Genomic DNA, 22078 nt, shown 5'->3' with positions numbered 1-22078 from the left:
ATTGCTTGGAGAGGGCCTGTTTGCAATTACAGGTCCACTAGGAGCAGTTTACTAGTTGATGGAAAGTTACTAGCATTGTGTGCACTCCAAAACCTCTGTCCTGATCTTCATCTACGGGGCGGACTGTAGGGGACGTGTGCGATCTAGCAACGTCAGCTAGAGGACAAGGCAATGGGCGTGGGAAGCAGACTGAGAGCAGGAGGAAGCCCTTGGTGATCTACAGGTCTTGTCTCAGTGGAGGATGATCCAGAGGTCACTCGGCCAGACACCTGACTTAGCCAAAAACCTGCTTGGTACTGTGTGGGAGGAAAGGTCGTTCAGGCCCCCGTCCCCTCCATTCCCGTCCACACATGCACCCCGTGCTCATCCCACGGCTGGCCATGCTCCTCTGGCCAAGGGTGCTGGGCAGCCTCGGGACGACACATACAGGTGCAGCACCTACAAGAGGGCCGATGACTGACTCCATTTTGAACAAGCATCAACTCCCTTTTGTACCAGTTCCATTAAGCCTCACAGAAATACCAGCTTGCAGGCCTGCACCTCGCCCCTGGATCCGCGCACAGTTAGCCAGCTACTCCCCCCTCCACCCTCCCTCTAGTGTCTCTGTGATTGTCCTGTTCTCACAGAAAGATGAGCGCGAAAGGCTACAAACAAAACACAGTATCTCTCGCCTTCCGTCTTACATCATTGCCCTGTGAATGACCACGCCAAGGCCTGATCGTGGAACAAAGCCATCCATCTCCACAAACCTGCTTTGTACTCGCAGACCCCACTTGAAAGACTTACTACCTACACAACTTCTAACCTCACCCCTTATTTGATGTAACAGATGCCCCCCCCCCCACAGCTGTGTGCCACCTGGACTCACCCATATTACTAATCCCACGTGTGGCCATAAATCCTTCTCTGTACTAAAACATAATAGAGCAGCCTTCACGGGGCCTAAACAAAGACTTGATAAGAATGTTAGCTGATTGTAGTAGATAAGAGATTTGGGCCCAGGCGCCCCATTACCCGACAACCCAGGTCGATTACTGTCAACATAATATATGCATAGAGATGATGTCAGAAGAACCATATGACATGATGTACATTACGTGGCCCAAAGAGTGGTAACATCTAAAGAAATACAACTTGCTATAAAGTAGACAGTGCTAGAATCTTGGAATATGAGACATGCAAATGTACAACTCTAGTTAAAATCGGACCCCTCACTGGGCATAGTAGAAATGATATTTGTGGAGCTCACTCATGGCCCATTATGTGCATCTCCCATTCCATTGTCTGGTCCAGGCCTCTTCTCCCCCTGGAGCGCAGCGTAATACGAATATTGATGGCCCCCACCTTTTTCCCATCCTGCACCTGTGTTGCTTCAGCTCATGCCCCACAGATGTCTCGATGATACAAATGTTTCCCTTTCATCCTTTTATTGAGACCGCGCCCCCATGCCCCCCTGAAAGGACCAACCCCTGCACCCTTCACCTGGTCAATGATTTGCTGTGAATTAATAAATATGCATGTACAAAATATATGGTTGTCTCCCTAAAAATGCCAAGAATCATTAATTGTGTAATGTGAAGTGATGTGTAGATTAGAAAGAGTTAGCACCAGCCGCCTCACCCAGAGCTGACATGACCTGCACCTCACACCGACCAGCCCAGCTGATGCACGTGATGTCCAACGTCCCTCCAAGCCACCATCCAATCACATGAAGGCAGCGCTTACAGATCCATAATGGGCCTGCTTCCTCAACAATCAAATTGTAACTTTTATACTGTATATATTTTGTCATGGATGACGCTGTAACCCTTTAAAGTATGATGGCATTGTAATGTTTGGCAGAGCGCTCTCGGAGTATGCAGAGTCCTCTGCATGCCCTATTCTGATTTAGATAAACTTTATCCTTTGACTTCACCCGCACTTGGTCTTGGTCTCATTCCCTCCTGGTGTGTGTCTGTTATTGACTCTCATTGTGGAATTTGAATTGCATTTTTGGGGACTGCTCACTTTCATTTTGGTGACCCCTGGACGTGATGGCGTCCGTTCCGTTCCTTCTGACAGAGATCTCCTCCTGGCTACAGCGGAGACCCAGGGCACATCCCCTCAAGAGCAACCGGTACCCCTTGGACATGTGCATGCAATAGGATGAGAGGGTCGACGGGTCCCGGCTTTGCAAATACCCACCGTACCGCTCGCCAGAGCCGGGTGCGGCCATTGAGTGTGGGGCAGTGCCTTGACACACTGGGTCCGGAGGGTCTCGGATCAAGAGCAACACGTGAGTATCAAGTGCAAGTCACATTAAAAGACAGTGGAGGGAGAAGTGGGAAGAAGGGAGCAGATAAAAAGGACATATGGGATTAAACAGAGGGAATATAGAGGGGAGAATTTGTTTTGTGAATAATCAATGAAAAGGAGAAAGCGTAATTACAAAAAGTGATTTGGAACATGCATTGCTAGAGATAGTGTGACAGACTGCGTTTAATCAAAGGTGTTGTCACAGACGGTGGCGTAAGAGGTGGTGACGTATCTTAGCACATTGATTGATTGTTTTGACACAACCTACAAAGAAGCTAAAGGTATCGATAGAATAAAAATGGGTGCAGAAACGCCACTTTCACACATATGTCAGAGTTTGCCAGGATATGCTGACAGGATTACTAAATATCAAGATCAATGGGTTACAGAGTTGAAAGGGGAAGGTTTGCCCCAGGTATGGCCCGAAGGAGGGTCATTTGATAAAAGTGTTTTGGACATGGTAGCAACATGTTTATTTGTAAAGTACAAAGGAAAACAGCTTCAAAATAGGAGAAAAATTTTGGATTTGTGGAAGCTGTTTGAAGAAGTACCCCCGTGCAAAAACAAAGGCCAGGGCACATCTCCCCTGGCAACAAGCAGCGGTTGGGGGAAGGGGAAAACAGGGAGAAAGGAGCAGAGGTAGCAATGTTGTACCCGCTCGTACCAAAGCCAGCAGCGCCAGCTGAGAGATATAGTGATCCAGTGTATGTGTCCAAACTCACTTCACCCCTTGCGCCCCCACCAACAGCACCAACAGCCCCTGCACTGCCCCCATATGATAGTCGAGGAGCAGGTGGACAGTTCAGTACCCCAACAACTATAGACATAGAACAGTTTAGCCAAGACTTAGATTCAAGATTAACAATGGCCAGATCAGAATTGTCACGATTAAGAGGTGTATTGAACAAAGCTGCCCGGCCACACCCAGAGCAGAACAGACACAAATACTACAAACACCTGATAGGTCGATGGAGGAAGGTTGGAAAAAGGGAGAACTACTGTTCCAAATAAATGACGGTCCAGCGAGAATAATAGAGATAGATCAAGTGGCCAGTCAGATGGGCGCGGAAGGTGGGAACGCGGCATCAGACAGGGAGGAAGAGTACTGGTGCGAGGACCATTAGGAATAGAACAATCCCCCTTGGGGAGGGGGATGGAAGAGGATTGGCACGGAAGGTTGAGGAATAGAACAGGGAGAATGGCGGTGTTGGGGAAGAAATGAGCAAAGGTAAGTACATGAAAGACAAGGGGCAAATTACAGCTACCTTTGATACACAGAGGGGCGGGAAGGCCCAATTATGCCCCCTGGGCCCAAATGGACAAGGCAAAATTGCTAAAAACATTACCCCCGCTCTCGGGAGGGGCAAGTAAGTGAATATATGCATTTGAGAAGAACACTGCCGCGGTCCCTCTAGCAATAGGCAATGTCAAGAGTTTGTTAGTATCTGCAGCAGGTGATCAGGCTAGCAGGGTGTGGGCAAAGGCAGGATTCCCTGGAATAACATTAGATTGTGATCGCCATGATGGGGAATCATTTAATACAGTGAGGGCAGGAGTATGGGATGCACTACAAGAGACTTTCCCAGATACACCAGATTTACAGTCCGTGATGCAGTGCACAATGGGGGAGGAGGAAGATGCGACTGCTCACATTCTTCGGGTGCAGGAGATGTGGAGAACAGAAACAGGCACGGCTTGGGACCAATCCACCTCCCTGTTTTACTTTATAATAAAAAGAGGGCTCCCAAAGGAGGTACAGAAGGCTCTTGATAAAATAGCTGGGATAGAAGCCAAGGGCTTGCCAGAAATACAGAGCATCATAGTGCACCATTGTAAAAGGATCAAAGAACGAGAAAGAGAGATAGCCCAAAGGAGACTGGCAGATGAGGCTAAATTGGTGCAGACAAAACTTTTGAAGGTTGCAGCAGCAGTAGCCGCCCTCCCCGAAGAGAGAGGAAGGGAGGAGGAGGAAGGGCCAATAGCTATACAGGCAAGATTGGCTGCAAACTGGGCAAGAAATGAACAGGAGCAATGGGCTGGCGAAGAACAAAATGGAGGAGCCCAATGGCAAGGGAGACCCGGAAGAGGAGGATGAGGTGGGTACTGAGGGTTTAGAGGGGGGCGGATACGGGTATGGGGGACAGGGCCCCCGGGGAGGAGGACAAGGGACATGCTGGAACTGCGGGAGGTGGGGACATTTCAAGAGAATGTCGAAGCCATCCCATGAGCCCCCATCAAAATGAACAACAATATGGCCACCCCCACCCTGGCAGCCCATATGGATTGCCTAAGGAAGGGTTCAGGAGAGAGGAGAATCCCGATGCAAGGTATACGGACGAGCACAGGGTACACCCACAAAGCATACAACAACACCCACAATTACAAGAACACATGCCCCCGGCCCGCTGGAATACCTTTGTTACTACCGCAAATGGTGCACCAGCAGTAGTAAGCGGTAATGTTTTTGATAATGGCGAGAACACAAGATATTCAGCACTGGACAGCCCAGAGAGAGCACTTGCGTGTCCAGTACTATCAACGACCCTCAATGCAACTGAGGAACCGCTGGTGGGGGCAGAGATAGGGAACAAACAATTCATTTTTATGGTGGATTCGGGAGCTGAAAAATCATGCCTTAGAGAAGGCCGTTTTCTGTTGTCAAATCATAAAATGGAGACGCAGGGGTTTTCTGGGGTGGTGGTCGAGGTTCCATACACAGAAGAATTGGATGTAACAGCAGGAGGAAAGACAGTGCAAGCACCCCTATTGTATTATGAAGACTCACCAATAAACTTATTAGGGAGGGACCTCCTTAGCGAGTTGAACATGACCATATGATTTACACAGAGAGGAATAGTGTGCTCAATACCAGGAATATGTGCCATGTGCACCATGTTAACGATACACACACAGGCCACGGCACAACAGGTCTGTGGGGTACCAGTTGATCCAGACATGTTCATACAGGGACTAAAAGTGTTGGCACGTGTTGTGCCCGAGCTCACTCACCACGAGTGGTGAGTACCATCTGAATTTGTGGTTCGTCCTGTAGCAACCCCAGAGATGGTAGTAGGATCCGTAGTGTCCATAGACTTACACGGAGTGCAGGTATCAGCTCAAAGAATCACAGTGATTGGCATGGATGAGCATGGTTGTGAGTGGCAGACAATATTATGTATAAATGCCGACACAGCATTACAAGATGTTTCAGGTGAAGAATTGTTTACAGATGCCGATACTGACAGGGAAATAATCATGGAAATAGCAATTCCCTGTGAAATAATGATCCAACACAGACAGGGGCCCATCCCCCTCATGGCCATAGTCAGCGCACCACCAGGGTACTTCAGCGGGGACATGCACCGAGTGCCACCAAAATTGTGGACCACAGGCCCCCATTATGTAGGGCTATTACGAGAAGTGACACTTGTGAAAATAAAACTCAAGCCCGGAGTATTACTGCCCTGGGTGAAATAATACTCTCCGCTAGAGACAAAATTCTCCTAAAAACGGCATCACTTACCTACAAATCTCTTAACAATGCCGCCCCGATATACTTGATCAACAGATTCCATGGACAAGCCTCCTCGAGACCTCTCAGAACAGCATACAAAGACTGCCTCTCTTCCCGGTAAAAGCAGCCAAACTGTGGAACACCTTGCCTCCCAACCTTAGAGTAGACATGCCCTACCTGAATTTCCGATCCAAGGTAGTTTCATGGCTGAAAACGAAGGACCACCAAGATAGCTAAGTGCCAAGGCTATCACTTCATGCTATCCGCACACTGTGTAACTACGTGTGCCCACTTTGTACTCTTGTTTATGCTGTATATATTGCCTGTTCTCCTCATTATGCTTTGTATATACTTCCATTGTCAATATGTACATTTTATATTTTGTAACAAAGCTTCGCATATTCTTGTAAATGTTGTGCCCTGATACCCCTGGGTATATCCATGCATTATAAATAATAAAACAAACAAACAAACAAACAATACCCCCTGTCAAGAGAGGCAGAAGAGGGAATAAAATAAACAATATAAGCACTCTTGCAGCAGGGGATTATTGTACCCTCAAATTCTCCTTGTAATACTTGTATCTACCCCATCAAAAAGGCAAAGGGAGGGGCGTGGAGGAAGATACAGGATCTACACCCCCTCAATGAAGTCATACAGAAGGAGTTCCCACTTGTCCCAAATCCCACATGCATTTTGTCCAGCATCCCAAAAACAGCAACACATTTCACAGTGGTAGATTTGAAAAATGTTTTTTTTCTCAGTAACACTGGACCCCGAATCACAATACCTGATGGCATTTACCCTGGGTGGGAAAAGGTATGAACATTGCAGACTACCCCAGGGATATTGTGAGAGCCCAAGCATTTTTAACAGGATACTACATGAGGATCTTGGAAATGTTGACACTAAAAGCACTATTATTCAGTACGTGGATGACTTGTTGGTTTGTGGTGAGAATGAGGATGCATGCAGAGAAGATTCAATAGCATTACTCACTTTGTTAGCGCACAAGGGATACATTGTGGACAAACAGAAATTGCAGTATTGCCTCACAGAATTACAATATCTGGGTCAAATGATATCGAAAGACAGTAAAAGAATAATACCCGATAGAGCAGCAGCAGTATGAGCAGTGAATGAACTCAAAACAGTAAAGGAAATGCAAAAGTTCTTCGGCATGTGCAACTATTGCCGTGCCTGGATACTAGACTATGCATCATACACAAAACCCTTACTGCATGCACTCAAGGAGGCACAGAGAGAAAATGCAGTTTTAGTGTGGACACAAGAAATGCACACTGCCTTTGAACTGCTGAAAGAAGTGATATCCACCGCACCCGTTCTAGCGACACCAGATTATGATCACAAATTTCATTTGTTTTCACACTGCAATGGAACGTTAATGACTGCAGTGCTAATGCAAAAAGCATCGCTAGGCCACAAACCCCTGGCTTACTACAGCAGCATCCTTGATGCAGTTATGCAAGGACACTTCAACTGCGAACCAGCTCTCGCAGCCACAGCGTTCACCATTGAAAAAAGTGCCACAATAGTGATGGGATGCTCGGTGACACTTTTCGTGGAGCACTCTTTATTTGCAATACTTGAGAGATCCAAAAGCACATTAACAACCCTAGAGAGCTACTGCATATGAAATAATTTTGTCCAGTGCAAACATACACATAGTACGATGCAAGGCAGTGAACCCAGCCACGTTTCTCACAGAAGCCTGCAAAGTGGAAGACATGCAAAATCCTGATTATGTTACATACAGGCGAGAGGATGAAGACACACCCACTGCATGTGAAAACACTCTTCCGGCAGGCAAGCTATATTTTGTAGATGGGTCAGCTTCAATAAATTGTGAGACAGGAGAGAGACACATAGGGGCAGCAGTGGTGCGCCTAGAGGAGGAGGAATACGAGGTGATAGTACAAAAAAGACTGCCAGCACATTTTTCAGCACAAGCCACTAAGTCGGTTGCCCTAATAGAAGCTCTCCACAAAGCCCAGGGGTGTGCAGTAACCATATACACTGACTCGGCATATATGCCAACCACAGTACATGGGGAACTAGCATGGTAGGTAAGGAGAGGATTCAGAAGAACAGACGGATCCCCTGTACAACACGCTGAACTACTGATGGAGTTAATTGAGGCCCTAAAAGAACCTAACATGGTGGCCCTGGTTAAGTGCCAAGCCCACTCAAACAATACTGATGTCATCTCACTAGGGAACGCAGGAGCGGATGCCACTGCAAAGGAGGCAGCCTGTCTAGAGAAAGAAATATCTAATCAATTTGTATTACAAAAGCACATGGGGGAAGAGCAAGGTGAGGAATACAATTAAATGCCCATATCTCAAATAATTGAGCTAGAGGCACCACCCAAGGAAAAGGAGTTATGGGGAAAAAGGGGATGTAGTGAGTCATCCACAGACCTCTTATGGAGACAGAATAACACAGTTAAAGTAGTAATGCCAGTAAAGCTCCTAGAAATTGCATTTCAACAGCTCCACTTCCCAGCCCACAATGCAAAACAGTACATCACTGCTGAGATACAGGAAAATTGGTTTGTGCCAAGATTGCATGAACCTATGACCAAAATGGTGATAGAATGTACAACATATCAAATGTATAATTCAGGGATGACCTTAAGAACAATGAGAGGAACATTACCCCTTCGCATTGGACCATTCCCTGAACTGCACATTGACTACGCAAACATAGGAGAAAGGTGCAATGGAGCACGACACTTGGTCTGCCCATTTTCCCGCTGGGTGGAAGCAGGTCCCTGCATGCACCCAGACGCAAAATGCGCGGCAACATTTTAGTGCAAAAAATGTTCCCTCTCTGGGGGATCTGTGACGTCATACCCTCTGAGAACAGAACGCACTTCGTCAATGATCTATTCAAGGCAGTAACAACAATGCTGGGCATCACCCACAAGTTGTGCTCAATTTATCACCTGCAAGCAAACGGCATGGTAGAAAAAATAAATGGTCTCTTAAAGAGCAGACTGCCTAAACTGTGCAACACCCTAAAGAAAAACTGGGTGTACTGTCTGCCGTTGGCCCAATTTGAATTGAGAAACCAGCCAAGCAAAGACCACCACTTGCCCCCTCACGAAATAGTAACAGGCAGACACATGCACACAGCAGTATCCCCCTGAGAAGATAGTCAGATGCACCCTGAAGTGCCACAGTGTTGGGAGAAGAATTCCAAGACTATTTGAGTAAACTAACCAATGCAGAAAGAATGATAGCGAAACAGTTAGAAGCCCCTTCAAGCAGGACAATGAGAGTGGCACAATGACCCCAGCCACAGACAGCCCCAGCTGCCAGTTGATGCCAGGGGAAATGATATACGTGTGTAGCTTTGTGCATCGGTGGAATGCGCCCAGGTTCCATGGCCCCTATGAAATAGTATATTGCACCCCCGCTGCGGTGAAAGTGAAGGGCCTGAGATACTGGAAACATTTATCCGATGTACGCAAAGCATATGACAGTGTGACAGGAGAACAAGAACAGAGCAACTCAGAAAGCACTACACAAACATAAAAGCAGTAAAAGCATGCAGGGATGAGACAAAAGTACTATCAAATGAATTCAGAGGTAACATGCAAATAAGAGTAAAACTAAACAACATTACGAACAATGTACTGATTAGAAATCAAGTGGAAAATGCAATGATGTGTAATTAAAAGTTTAGTAGCGTTCCTTAGATCTTCCTTTCCTTTTTATCTCTCTCTATCTCTCTCTCTCTCCTCCTATTAATGTATATTTTTGATGAAGAACAATAGAGATGTGTAGTGTTGCGTGTGTTTAACCACCATAATAGCAGTAAAATGGGTAAAAAGTAATGACAAATAATCACTGATAAATGAAGGAAAAATGATGCAAGGAAAATGTATATGAATATGTACTTAACCCCTTTATATTTCACTCTGTAGGATTTACAATAGCAACGATGGGGGCTCCCAATGGCAACGTCAATAGCATAGATAGAGATAGGAACAGAGAAAATATTTTAAGAACATACTCCTATGAATGTGGACTCTTTTGCTGTGCAATTGTTTTCTTTTCTATGATGTTTGGCACTGTACTTTATTGGGCGGTATCCTTTATATCCATAACAAGAAGACGTTTTACAGCAAGCCAAAAGGAGTGGTCTGTCTAAAGGAACCTTTTCTAGTAATAAAAGGAACATTCTTTTTGGACAATAAATGGCAAGATGAGCAAATAACATGCAAATCAGAAGCCCTACGAGGACTCTCAGATGAAACATTACAATGGATCAAGAACACATGCGCCCTGACATGGTCACAGCATATCACAAAACTAACATGGGTCTCAGCTCTCGAAAAAACCATTCAAGCTACAGCAGGAAATCCCTTACTAGTTGCGCTCCTATGGAGAAGGAAGAACAGACATGGGCACAAACAAGAATTGTAATAAAATGCTGGTAATCCCAGACATGAAAAAGCGCACAGCTGCGCTAAGGGACACTTACTGGGTTTGTGGCAAACAGGCGTATTTGCACCTTCCACAGAGTTGGAGGGGCACATGTGCTCTGGCAATGCTGCATTCCGCCCTGATGGTGATATCAGAAAGCCACATGCAAGGGGGGGGACTGCCGGCAGCCAAGTATCCTGAGCCCTTGCCTACGACGAAAGAAACCCCTACCTATGCCCTTTCTGAAGAACAGCTGCAAAGCAACGTATCGCAACAAAGAAGGTTGTCAAACTATATCTCCAAAGCCTCTTCTGAACTCTTGGCACAGGTCCCTGATCGTTTCAGGCTCTTTACATCTGCTGAGACGTTCTTCGAGTCCCTCGTCCCAAGCATCCATGCACGGGCCGATCCAAAATGGCTCCAGATTACTCGTCGGGAGCTAGCCAATGACACAGAAGAGGGTTTCAATGTGGAAAAGGTGGAGCTAAGAGTCCTGCGGCTGATGACGATGCAGAACAGGCATGTCCTAGACCTGTTAACAGCAATGGATGGAGGTGTTTGCTGAAAAATCGGGAGCACATGTTGCATGTTTGTACCTTCTGCCGATGAGGACAATGGAACATTATCTCACGTTATAGCAGCCGTGCACAACCCTGGTGAATGAATGAAGGAAGAAGGAGGAGTACAACCCAGCACGTGGTTCGACAATCTGTTTTTGTGGGTTCCGCCCTGGCACAGGTGACTGTCAAGCTACTGATACCCACCATCATGTTTCTCCTTTTAATTTTGTGTGTGTGCCAATTAGGTCTGAGGTGCTGCGCAAATGCAGTACCTAACAGTGAAATGATGATGGTGACGATGGGCCGTGCAAAAGGAGTGGTACAGAAAACACACAAGGCACAAGCACAAACAGGGGATGACTCCGAGCCAAAATATAAAATGACCGCTATATATAACACAGGTTATATTGAAGACCCATTGTATTACACAACAATCAAAGAGCCCCGTATATTGGAGTGGTACGATGAAGTTTGGGTGGACCTGGAAGGGGATGGGGGTTGCATTTACATGACCTGCTAAAAATGAAACGCAGTATCTCTCGCCTTCCATCTTACATCACTGCCCTGTGAATGACCGGGCCGAGGCCTGATCGTGGAACAAACCCATCCATCTCCACAAACCTGCTCTGTACTCTCAGACCCCACTTGAAAGATGTATTACCTACACAACCTCTAACCTCACCCCTGATTTGATGTAACAGATGCCCGCCCCACAACTGTGTGCCACCTGGACTCACCTCTATTGCTAATCCAACGATTCACCCGCACTTGGTCTTGGTCTCATTCCCTCCTTGGGTTTGTCCGTTATTGACTCTCATTGTGGAGTTTGCATTACATTTTTGGGGACAGCTCACTTTCAATACATGGCAGCAAGGTACATATATTTTGGGGAGTATCCCCTCAACTTTAAAGGCTCTTGGAAACCCCTCGAGCCGTCGTCTCCGGCAAACCTGACCATCTGTGAAGTTCACAAGAGGCTTGAAGACTCTCTCGTTTGATTCGCCTATTGCACTTACCCTATAGTTCTTCAGTTCGATCATCACACCCTCCAGCTCTTTACTGCCCCATTATTAGCACTCTGAACAGGCAGGTACTCTCTAGGAACTACAAATAAAGGCAATGAATTAATGACTTGGAAATTGGAGGATCAGAGTTGAATATAAGGTTGTGTTTAAGTGCAGGACCGTCAGGTGTAAGACCATTAAACTGAGGGGGAGCAAAGTTCAGATGTCCCCAGAAGGTCGAGTCAAAGGGAGAAAGGGTCAAAGGGCAAGACAATGAGCATCTAAAGGACAGAGTACTAAGAAGCTTATGTTTAAGGCAGGTTCTTTCAGCAGGAGAATAGTATCGGTCAACTCATAGTTCCACCAGAAAGGGCCCCAATGAGTCAGTGGCAGAGGAGTCCTAAAGCATGAAGTCTGGGTCAATTACAAGGATGGTTACAACAAAACAGGCACTACACCTAAGGTGTCAGGACTGTGTGTACTAGTCCTAATTAAAGAGCGAGGTTAGAGACAACCAAAAGGTCATGCCCAATAGGATGAAGCTTCAGAGGTCCTCAAAAGGTCCTATCTAGAGTAGGTTGGTTGAAAGTGGGTGTGTTTTCGAAAGAGGCATTTTGACGGTGTCAGGAAAACGTGTGCAGGGAGGGGAACAGGCATGATAGAGAATTTCAATATATTGTGTTGAAGGGCAGTGAAGCTCCCAGATCACCAAGATATTGGATGCTGGGGACTTGAGAGGGCTCTACATGGCATGTCTCAGAAAGCGAAGATCGGAGGCCACCAGCGGCGGTGTTTATGCAAGCAGCCTGAGCACAAACCTCCTCCTGACAGGGACCGTTAAGTGAACTGAGCCCCCACTTAGCGGCCCCCTTCCCCAACCTGTATGATGAAACAGATGCCGTTAAAGTACTGCTGCATTAGCTGGTGAAACAGCGGTCAAAATCGGCCCCAGAAAGAGTGAGAATGGGCTGTGCACATTAGAACCGAAAACAAGTGAGAGGACTCCCGCTCAAATTGGGCGTGAAGAGGAGTGCTCGGCCCTTCGGCGTCTCACTGGAGCGGGCCGACAGAGAGAGGAGCAAGGAGGACTTCCCATGGGTGCGGGGGAGGTGAGTGTGTGCCCCCCGGTCATCTGCAGTTACTGGCGTCTGAGGTAGTGGAGGGTCCCCCCCCGCCCAACTTCAGAATCTCTGCGTGATCTGTGTGGTCAGCGAGCCACGGGGAGATACACCGTCCTAAAGAAGAAGTTTGAAGCAGTGGGGGTCAGGACACATAATTGGCTCCAGGGGAGAACTCTGTGGTTGCCCAAGAACGAGCAAGGTGCCCGAGTGCAGAGGAGAGGACATCCCCCGCTGCTCCAGCGCGCAGCCCACAGGTGTCACCGCAGGGTAGAGACAGAGGAGTACACTGCACCAGCAGTGGCCAGAGGCAAAGCTACGGCTTAGGTGAGAACATATGATGCAAATGAACATGGCAGGAGCCCAGGCATAAGGTCAAAGGCAGAGGGAGAAGGAGCACCCACTCCCCAAAGTCTGAGGCAGACAGGGGGAACATAGGACCCATTGAGGCAAAGGAAGCAGAGACATAATGGACCCCACCAATGAAGGCAGGCCTGGGCCAGTGGGGTGCAGCAGGATCCCCCTGGCAGGGAGGGAAAAGGCTGCGGGCATGCACTGAGGACCGCTGGTTGGGGCAGGCAGAATCTTAGGGAGATATGGAGCAGTGGTGAGTGCCTGGAAACCCAGGGGGCTCTATATCCAAACCCCACAGAAGGAAGAGAGTCGTGGTGTGGACAACCCAGGGTACCCCGCAGTGGAAGGCCCCTCCCCCCCAAAAGGGGTGCATGAACGGCAGTGGAAGTTGCAGGCCCCCCCAGCCACGGGCGGAAGGAGAAGATACACTAAGAAAGGTGAGGGAGGTGCCCCATTCTTGCGGCGTGTGCCTGCCTCCCGGGCACTGTCTAAGAGAGACTGCCACTGCCCTATACTGCTGGATACAAGTATTCTGGGATAAAGTCCTGGGATGGATCAAAGACTTAGATGGGATCCCCCTGTCAGGACTGGCTAGTTTAATAACAGGAAGAGTAACAAGATTAACATTGTGCCTTTAGAGCTGGCTGGCTGGGTGGGTTAGTAACAGGAAGAGTTTGTTCATAGAATTAACATTGTGCTTGCCCAAGTCAAGATGGAGCGAAAGAAACTTAATCTGATTGGTTAAAGAAACAATGATATGTTTTGGTTGCCTGATTGGTGGAGAGGACAATGGGTTTGATTCTTGGGAGATGAGCAAGATTCTAAACTGCCTTTCATCCAGAGAAATTCAGTGGCTGGTTGTATATTAGTTAAGTTCCTTAGGTCAGGCCTTTCCAGAGCTCAGAAAATCTACCAAAGAAGTAAGAATATCGTTTGCTGATCCAATTTGAACAAGAAGTCATCAGGTGGGATCGTTCTTTTAAAGATTTTGATATTGTGACAGTGAACTTTCATTTTCTTTTATAAGAAAACTTAAAGAGTAAACAAGTTTCAAGTTCATTTGAGAAAAGAGACATTTACAGTTAAAGTTATTATAAGGAAAACAAGCTTGAAGATATTGCTTAGGATTTAAAAGTTGATTAACTGCGTGTAATGTTCTTCAAGACTGTTTAATGTGTGCGCGAGCTCGCAAGTTGTCGTTTGCGTGTTCTTTTTAAAGCGCGTGTACATTTTTCACGTGAAAGACGTTTCCTGAGAAAGCGCGTGTGGTTTTGCGATAGAGCGCGTGCCAAAAAGAATTGCGCGTGTGAATTTTAGCGCGTGTACATTTTTCACGTGAAAGACGTTTCCTGAGAAAGCGCGTGTGGTTTGCGATAGAGCGCGTGCCAAAAAGAATTGCGCGTGTGAGTTTTAGCGCGTGTACATTTTTCACGTGAAAGACGTTTCCTGAGAAAGCGCGTGTTGGGTTGCGATAGAGCGCGAGTCCATTTTTATCAGCGCGTGTTATTTTTTATCGTGTTTACGTATTTTTTAACGCGCGCGGGTTTTGTAAAATTATCGCGTGTGTATTTTACACGCGAAGACAATTCTTCACGTCTTCTGAGTTCACGTGTTTATCGCACACGCTTGTTAAGGAAGAAACTATACGTTCTTTGTGTAAATGTGTAAATAAGGAAAACAATTCACACGCAGAAAGAAAGTAGTATTCCAGGAAGTTAAAGAATATAATTTAAAGTAATCTATGCAAATAGAACTCAATGTTTTCAGAGAAAGACTGCAACTTAAGTAAGCATTGAAAACTACATAAGGTCAAAAGAACTTTGAAGTAAGAAGAATATCTAATTCTGAAAAGATGTTGCAAAGGCCATCACTTTAGGATTCTAAAGAGACTAGATTGGCTTGAACTATTTGCACACCACAAGATATATTTACAAGATATTCCACAAAGATTACTAACCTCTAAGTCTTTTACTGAGGTTTAAGAGGTAAAGAGTTTAGAGTTTATTTAGCATAAGTTTAGAAAAGAAGTTTTCTTATTATATAAGTAACCAGGTGTATTTGTTTACCACAGATACCAGAGCCTACCAGACGGTTGAAGGGCAGCAGTGTCTCCGTTGTTATTTTCTCCAAATTCCCCTTTCTCTTTCTTGGGGTTTTCAGCTCAGCTTATATTTAAGGGTTGAGAGGTGAACTCCTAGTGAGGGTCTGTGGGGCCAACATCAGCTCCTGTGGAATTCAGTCAAGCCGGACCCTGACACCCCCGAACCAAGTCACCCACTTTGGTCTTATTTGGTATGGACGAAATAGACGGGGAGCACGTCAGGGTGACAGCGTTGGCTGGGGCCTTGTTGCTTGCCGCACGGGCCTGCCTAGTGATGAAGTGGAAATGTGCTCATCCCTGATGTAAAAGGGACTGGATCAATGTTGCTATGAACATATGTACCATGGAAAGAATAAATGTGGCGCTCCATGGCAGGGCAATCCCGCACGAGAGAATATGGGGGGAATTCATGAGCACATATTTAAAAACTGGAACTAAGGGAATAGCAGAAGTGAAAGGGGACTGAATGAAAGGCTAGTGGTAGGACTTGAAGTAAGGGAAGAAACCTGCACTCAGGAGACCATCCTTAACCGGGCGGTATCTGATACTGGAAAAGAAAACCTGAGAGTCGGCATGGAAAATAATCGAATTAAATGACGCTCCCAATCAACTGAAGGTTCTTGAAGTTGATTTCAATTAGCTCAAGAAGACACCGTTACCAAGAGGGAGGGGTGGGTACAGCTAGACAGGGGTTGGGGGAAGAAGGGGTTCTTTTAGGCGATAGGGGCACTTAAAAATGTTGGTTTATCGTTCAATGGTCCTTCTTCCTATACAGTTCATTGTTGTTATTGTACCAAAACCTGCAATAAAAGGAATAACAAAAGAAAGCAAGGATCAGAGGTCACCAACGAGTCCACGGAAGTGGTTGACATTGTAACATACTGCTCCGCTGAGTCATTGGCCTTGATGTTGCTTTTCATGAGATAGTTCTCTTTCATGACAGCCTCCCAGGCCAGGGTCTCTGTGTCCTCATTTCTCGAACCTACGAGGGCATAAAACAAATCGTATCAATACATATGCTTGATTCCCAGAATGCATTGCTGTACTACAGTCTACTTTATCACTACATTACACTTTCTCGAAATTTCAAAAGTCTGAGAGAAAAGCTATGATCAAATATAGACTTGCACACACAATAGGGGGGATTTTCTAAATTCACAGCAGAATTTGGAGGACCAAAAGGGCTGGGGAAGAGTCAGTCCTATGTCAGGGATGCATGACATATGACCGGCTCTGCCACCTTCTACCGTCCTTCCAGAGGAACGGAACTTGCATGTGAGTGGCGCAGGGCCGGTCCTACCAGACAAGTCACTGATGGAGAATCTCCCAGTAGCCCACAGGCAAATCCTTTCATGCTACAAAATGATCTATTGGGATATGGGAAATACCTTGTTCGAATACCCCAATTATGAAGGCAGGTGAGCACAGTATTAAAGGAGAGGGACAATCTTTGCAGGTGTCATCAGATGGTGGTGGCGGCTGCAGCTTGCCATGTACCTTTCATCTGTGTGGCTTCCCAAATATCTGCTTTTACTCCTTGCTCGCAGGAACGTTTAGCAGGGACAGGTGCTGTGATAGTGGGGTTATGTTGGTATCCGCCATCTGCTGTACATTTCTTGCAGACACTAAGTCAACATCCAACAGAGCATCAGTGTTATCCAGTGGCCAGACCCTGGCACATGAGATGAGGGGATGTATATCTTCACTTCCTCTGCATTCACTTGCCCCTACAGACCTTTACCTCTTCATGCATGTACCATCTTCTGTCTTTCACTTCTTCTAACATACACTCCCCTCTTCTTTTCTCACCCATATTCCTCCTCCTGCCGCCCCTTGTCCCCAACCCTCACCTTACAACTAACCTTACCATATCCACTGCCAGCTTGACAATGTGAAGAGGAAGACAAGTAAAGGTAAGTAGAAGTAAGTGCAAGAAGAAGTAAATGTCTGACCAAGTGAATGTAGAAGAAGCTTTTTTAGGTGAAGTAAAGGAGGCGGGGGAACCTAGATGAGGTTCTAGAGCAGGGGCAGGTAACCTGCAACAGGCCAGATGTTTTGGTATAAGTTTTCATCTCCCCTAGCCGGTATAGTCAATGTTGAGTGATCATGGGAGTCGTACTCCAACACATCTGGATAGCCTCATGTTGCCTACCCCTGTTCTGGAGGCAGCAAGCCCCCCTAGGTACAGCAATGATGCATGATGCTAGCTTAGGCCCTGGAGGTAACATAGCACCACCGGCCCATCAGTGACGCCTAGTGCCCTGTCTGACATCTTAATACGGAAGAGCGCGGTTAATAGACGAAAGCTACACTTACAGCATACGGTGGGCTCCGGGGCCTCCTCCTTCCAGCAGCAGTGGAGCATCTTCCTCAGCACCATGAAGAAGTAGGCGAAGATCACAAACGGGAATGGGATGGTGAGCCGGTTGCAGTACTCCTGCACCAGGAAGTAGCGCTGGAACTTCCAGACCTGGTCATTGTTCTCTTGCACAGAGCCAACGGTGTACCTGAAACACAGGGGGCATGTTTCAGATTGCTCATTAACAGCTTGCACGCAAGGGACTTTCACGTGGCACGATTCCAGGGCTCTGCAGTGGATGCATGGGAATGCCAAGCGTTGTGCCCGAGCAACCAGTGCCCACAACATATCTCAGAAGGCTTACAATGGCCCCTGTCTCAGAAAACATGCACCCCCACCAGCCAGAACAGGAAGCCCAGCGATTGGCGAAAGTCTGCCTGATTGCCCATGTTTTAATATATGTTAATAATGGGAAACATCCCAAGAAATCCAGAATCCAGTAGCAATTACAGCACTACACACAATTTGCCAAAGCCACAGTTCCTGCAGATAGCTCCAACATGATGCAGTAATTCAGTTTTCACAGCGCATGTTTGTCGCTAGAGATCCCTCTCAAACTCTGTGATTTATCTGGTGCCACATTGTGCATAGAAGGCGCAACAGAAATCTCTGAAGCTCTCCAATAGAAAGATCTGAAGCATTGAGCCAGCTGATAGTCAACCCAGCCTCGGCCTCTATGCATGAGGCAGAGGCTATCGGGGATGAAGTGTGGAAGGAGGGGGATGACGTTCAGGAGGAGAATAGTGGAAGGTTAGAGTGAACTCATTAAGGTGTGTATGTGTTTTCAGATTCCAGCCACAAGCCAGAGGTGAGCAGAGCCGACTGGTAGAATCTGTTCATTAGTTTGGGCTATTAGGTAGCGCTGGCACCACCTATAAGACAAAACTATTGCATTAGAGTTCAGCTAGATAGAAATCTCATAATCTCATATTGGGCAGGGGGACACAGGTAGTAAGTAGGTGATGTTTGGTTATTTGCCCACCCATTGACTGCCCATGGCCGTGCTAGTCCTTATGGCCATTCCCACCCAGTTCCGGCCCTTCCCAGTCCAAAACTCCTCCTCATAGAAACTCTTTGAGCTTGCTTTTATCAAGCCTTACCATCATACCTTGCACTTGAAGTGCCTGCCAGTGTTTTTTTAAAACAGTTTTCTGATAGTTAATGATTAAAATTGGGGCTGTAAACTCACTGCTGGTGTAATAGAAATATATGTTTATAAGCACTATGCAAGTCATGGTGGGTAAAGAAAAATCAGAAACAACTGTGTGCGCGTGGTGAACATGGTAGGCTGTGACAGTGATTTATTGGCCAGTTAATGATGGTGGGAAAAAACAGCCAACATATGTTTGGACCAAAGGAAGGGTCTTTGTCAAGGCTGTGATAAAGAAATAGGCCAGTATTGAACAATTACATATCGGCAATCACCCGAAAAATGTGTCCCAGTGGACAGGTATAGAATACAATCACAAACACATTGGTTATGATAATGCATAATATATATGGAAATACAAATCATATCATGTAAGATAAGTCAAGGACACATATCCATCAAAGTGCATTATCAGCTTGAGGCATAGTAGAGAGGTGAAAAAGGGGCTGGGGGGCAAGAGGAGAGGAGGAAACAAATTAGAGCACCATATCAGTAGCCACAAGCTAATCCTGTTCTGGATTTAAACATGGGCACGATGCGTGGTCCCATCTGTTGTCTGACATTGGTGCCTTTGCTCACACTGTTAAATATCGCAAGTGCTTACAAAGAGACAGTGTAGTGGGCCCAGCTAATGGTATTTAATTTATACTGCAGATAGGTACCTGTGCAGGTTCAGGGGGTGGCAGGCTGTCTGATGGTGAAGACTCCTAGGATGAGCAATGTGTGTGATTGACGGAGGACAGTCGTTTATTTGCAATAGGTGGGAGGATGGAGCAGGTCAGGTGGTAGGTAGTGTGAACGGGCCGTCTTGGCATGAACGCGCACCCTCCACCCATGGACCCAGCATGTTGGCCACGTTCAAAATAGCTCAGTGAGTCAAATGCTCGCCCAAGAAGTTGTTTTCACATAATAACAGGCCTTCGCCCTTCAAAGGTCGACAAGCAGAGTGCCTTTACATTTTGTAATATAAGCATCTTCTGTTATAGTGCTCAGCTGCTTGATGAACCCAGCATGAAACGCTATCTGAAAATTTGACATCATTTTATTAGTTAAGTGGTTTAAAGTGCCTCCCGGCCTCGACTGCACCACGCTACACCTGCTCACAATCACTGGAACCTCCAGTCCATCTCACAGCTTCAATACGGTACACTACACCCGTCAGTCCTATGTACCATCCCAGACCTCGCCTCTCTATGCTGCCACTAGCAGACAACTCTGCCTGCCTTAGAACCTCCATCATGCCACGCTGTATTCTCCCATTACCAACGGCGCACTGGCTCGGACAGACTCCTCAGTCTTACAGCCCATACTCAGTCACCTGCTGTCCCCACAGAGGCCTTCCCTTGTGATACCTGAACTCGTATCTCCTTGTTGAGTTACCGCACCTTAGCCCCCTGCCTACCCTCAACTTCCCACATCCTCATGCACCACTGAAATAACCACCTATAGCTCTGGCCCAATCACCCCTTATCTGGCATCTACCTCATCATTCTCATGCATCTTTATCAACGCCAGATCAATGGTTGCCCATGCCATTGATATCCATGACCTTATGACCCCCATAAACACCAACATCTTGGCCATTACTGAAACTTGGCTTAACCCATTAGCCGGCCCTGATCTATCCATTGTGGTACCGCACAGATATGTATGCTCTAAGAGGACAGGTCCACCAGCGAGGAAGGGGGGTTGCCTTTACAAGAATTCTGTTCCGCTTCATCCTATGGCAAACACCCCAATCCAACACTGTGAACTCATCTCTGACAAACTTAATCTACCAAGCTCCAGGTCCTTTGGCCACTTTTGAGGCTGGCATCACCCAGTTCAATCTCTGCCAACCTTAAACCTACTACTCAGCTTACCATCTTGGGAGACTTCAATCAAGGCTACAACGACGCCTTAGACACAAATGCATCAGCCCTCGCTAAAGCTACTGCTGCCCTTGGCTGCACCCAATGCACCCTCAACCCCACACAAATATACATGGCCATACCTTAAAATGGGTCCTGGACCAAAACTGCAAAATCTCTATTCTCTCTAGCGTACCTTGCCCATGGACCAACCACCACAGTATAACCTTTACCATCCCCATCCCTATTAAATGCTTGAAAACGTATAGTCCCTTATCACCTACCTTAGCACTGAGCTCCCGCAACCTAACAAGTTACCGTCTTGTCCCCCTGCTTAACCTTCAGATGCCTGCTAACCATGACACCAACTCACAGGTAGAGCATCATAACTTCATGCTAGCCAATGCTGTTGAGTACCTCGCCCCACTTAAGCCTCGGCACTGAAATAATTCTAAGCATACAAATTCCTGGGTCACTGCAGAACTCCAAGCTTTATGAACAAAGAAACGAGCAGCAGAAGCTTCTTGGCAGAAGTCCCTTAGCACCGTCAACAAAGCGGTCCCCCAAGATGTGTCAGGGGAATAGAAAAAATCCATCCATAAGATCAAAGCAACCTGCTACAACAAGAGGATCGTCGAGGCAGCCTCGCGCTCCAAGAATTGTTCACTATCCTTTGCAAATTGAAATCCCCTACTGCCCCCCCCACGATCGCCAAGAAATACAACACCTGGTATAGCAAAATCCAAGAGGCTCTGATCAGCAAAGTCATACATTTGCAAGACAAAATCAAATCGAAATCAGCCATCTCGTCAGTCAGCCGGAAGATTACACACAGGCTGGCCCAACTGCCCATATCTAACCTTTCAAATTCAAACCTATTGCTGAGTCTGATTTTCCCAACATTATGAAAGAGCTCAAACTGTCTTGGTGTAAAGGCGACATCTGTCGTGCCGCCCTGGTAAAAGAATGCGCAGACTCCCGTCTCCCACTCATCACTGCCACTGTGAACTCCTCCTTTGATTCATGCACTATCCCCTCCTGCCTTAAAGAGTCCTGGATCACCCCCTGCTTAAGGAACCTTCTTTAGATCCAACCATTCACACCAACTACAGAACTATCATCGACTGAGTTAACTATACAGAAATTCAAGAATTCCTGGAAACACACCATCTTCTCAACTCTCGCCATTTCAGCTTCCAACTCCGATATGGGCCAGAAACTGCTCTCCACAATTTAAAGAACCAACAAGGCCAATGACGCAGGACAGCTATCCCTCCTTCTGATCCTCGACTATTCGGCGGCATTTGATCTTGTCGACC

At 46.7% G+C, this 22078-nt stretch overlaps 1 protein-coding gene across 2 annotated transcripts in view; it reads right to left on the bottom strand.

Annotated features, from left to right (window-relative positions):
- Positions 1–22078, bottom strand: part of TRPM8 (transient receptor potential cation channel subfamily M member 8) — a 282931-nt gene that overhangs the window by 21143 nt on the left and 239710 nt on the right. The window contains exons 20-21 of one of the 2 annotated variants that reach the window (XM_069615995.1): positions 17717–17907; positions 16283–16382 (exon numbers count right to left, since the gene is read on the bottom strand). In XM_069615995.1, coding sequence (XP_069472096.1) covers positions 16283–16382; positions 17717–17907 — 291 coding nt within the window. Of the gene's footprint in view, positions 1–16126; positions 16383–17716; positions 17908–22078 lie in introns of those variants that run through there. The other variant, XM_069615996.1, reaches the window with a different exon arrangement.

This window comes from Ambystoma mexicanum, chromosome 9 (genome assembly GCF_040938575.1).
Source record: "Ambystoma mexicanum isolate Mex_15411 chromosome 9, UKY_AmexF1_1, whole genome shotgun sequence".
NCBI lineage: Eukaryota > Metazoa > Chordata > Amphibia > Caudata > Ambystomatidae > Ambystoma > Ambystoma mexicanum.
The sequence above is the reverse complement of the archived record's forward strand: the minus strand, read 5'-3'. Positions and strand labels throughout refer to the sequence as shown.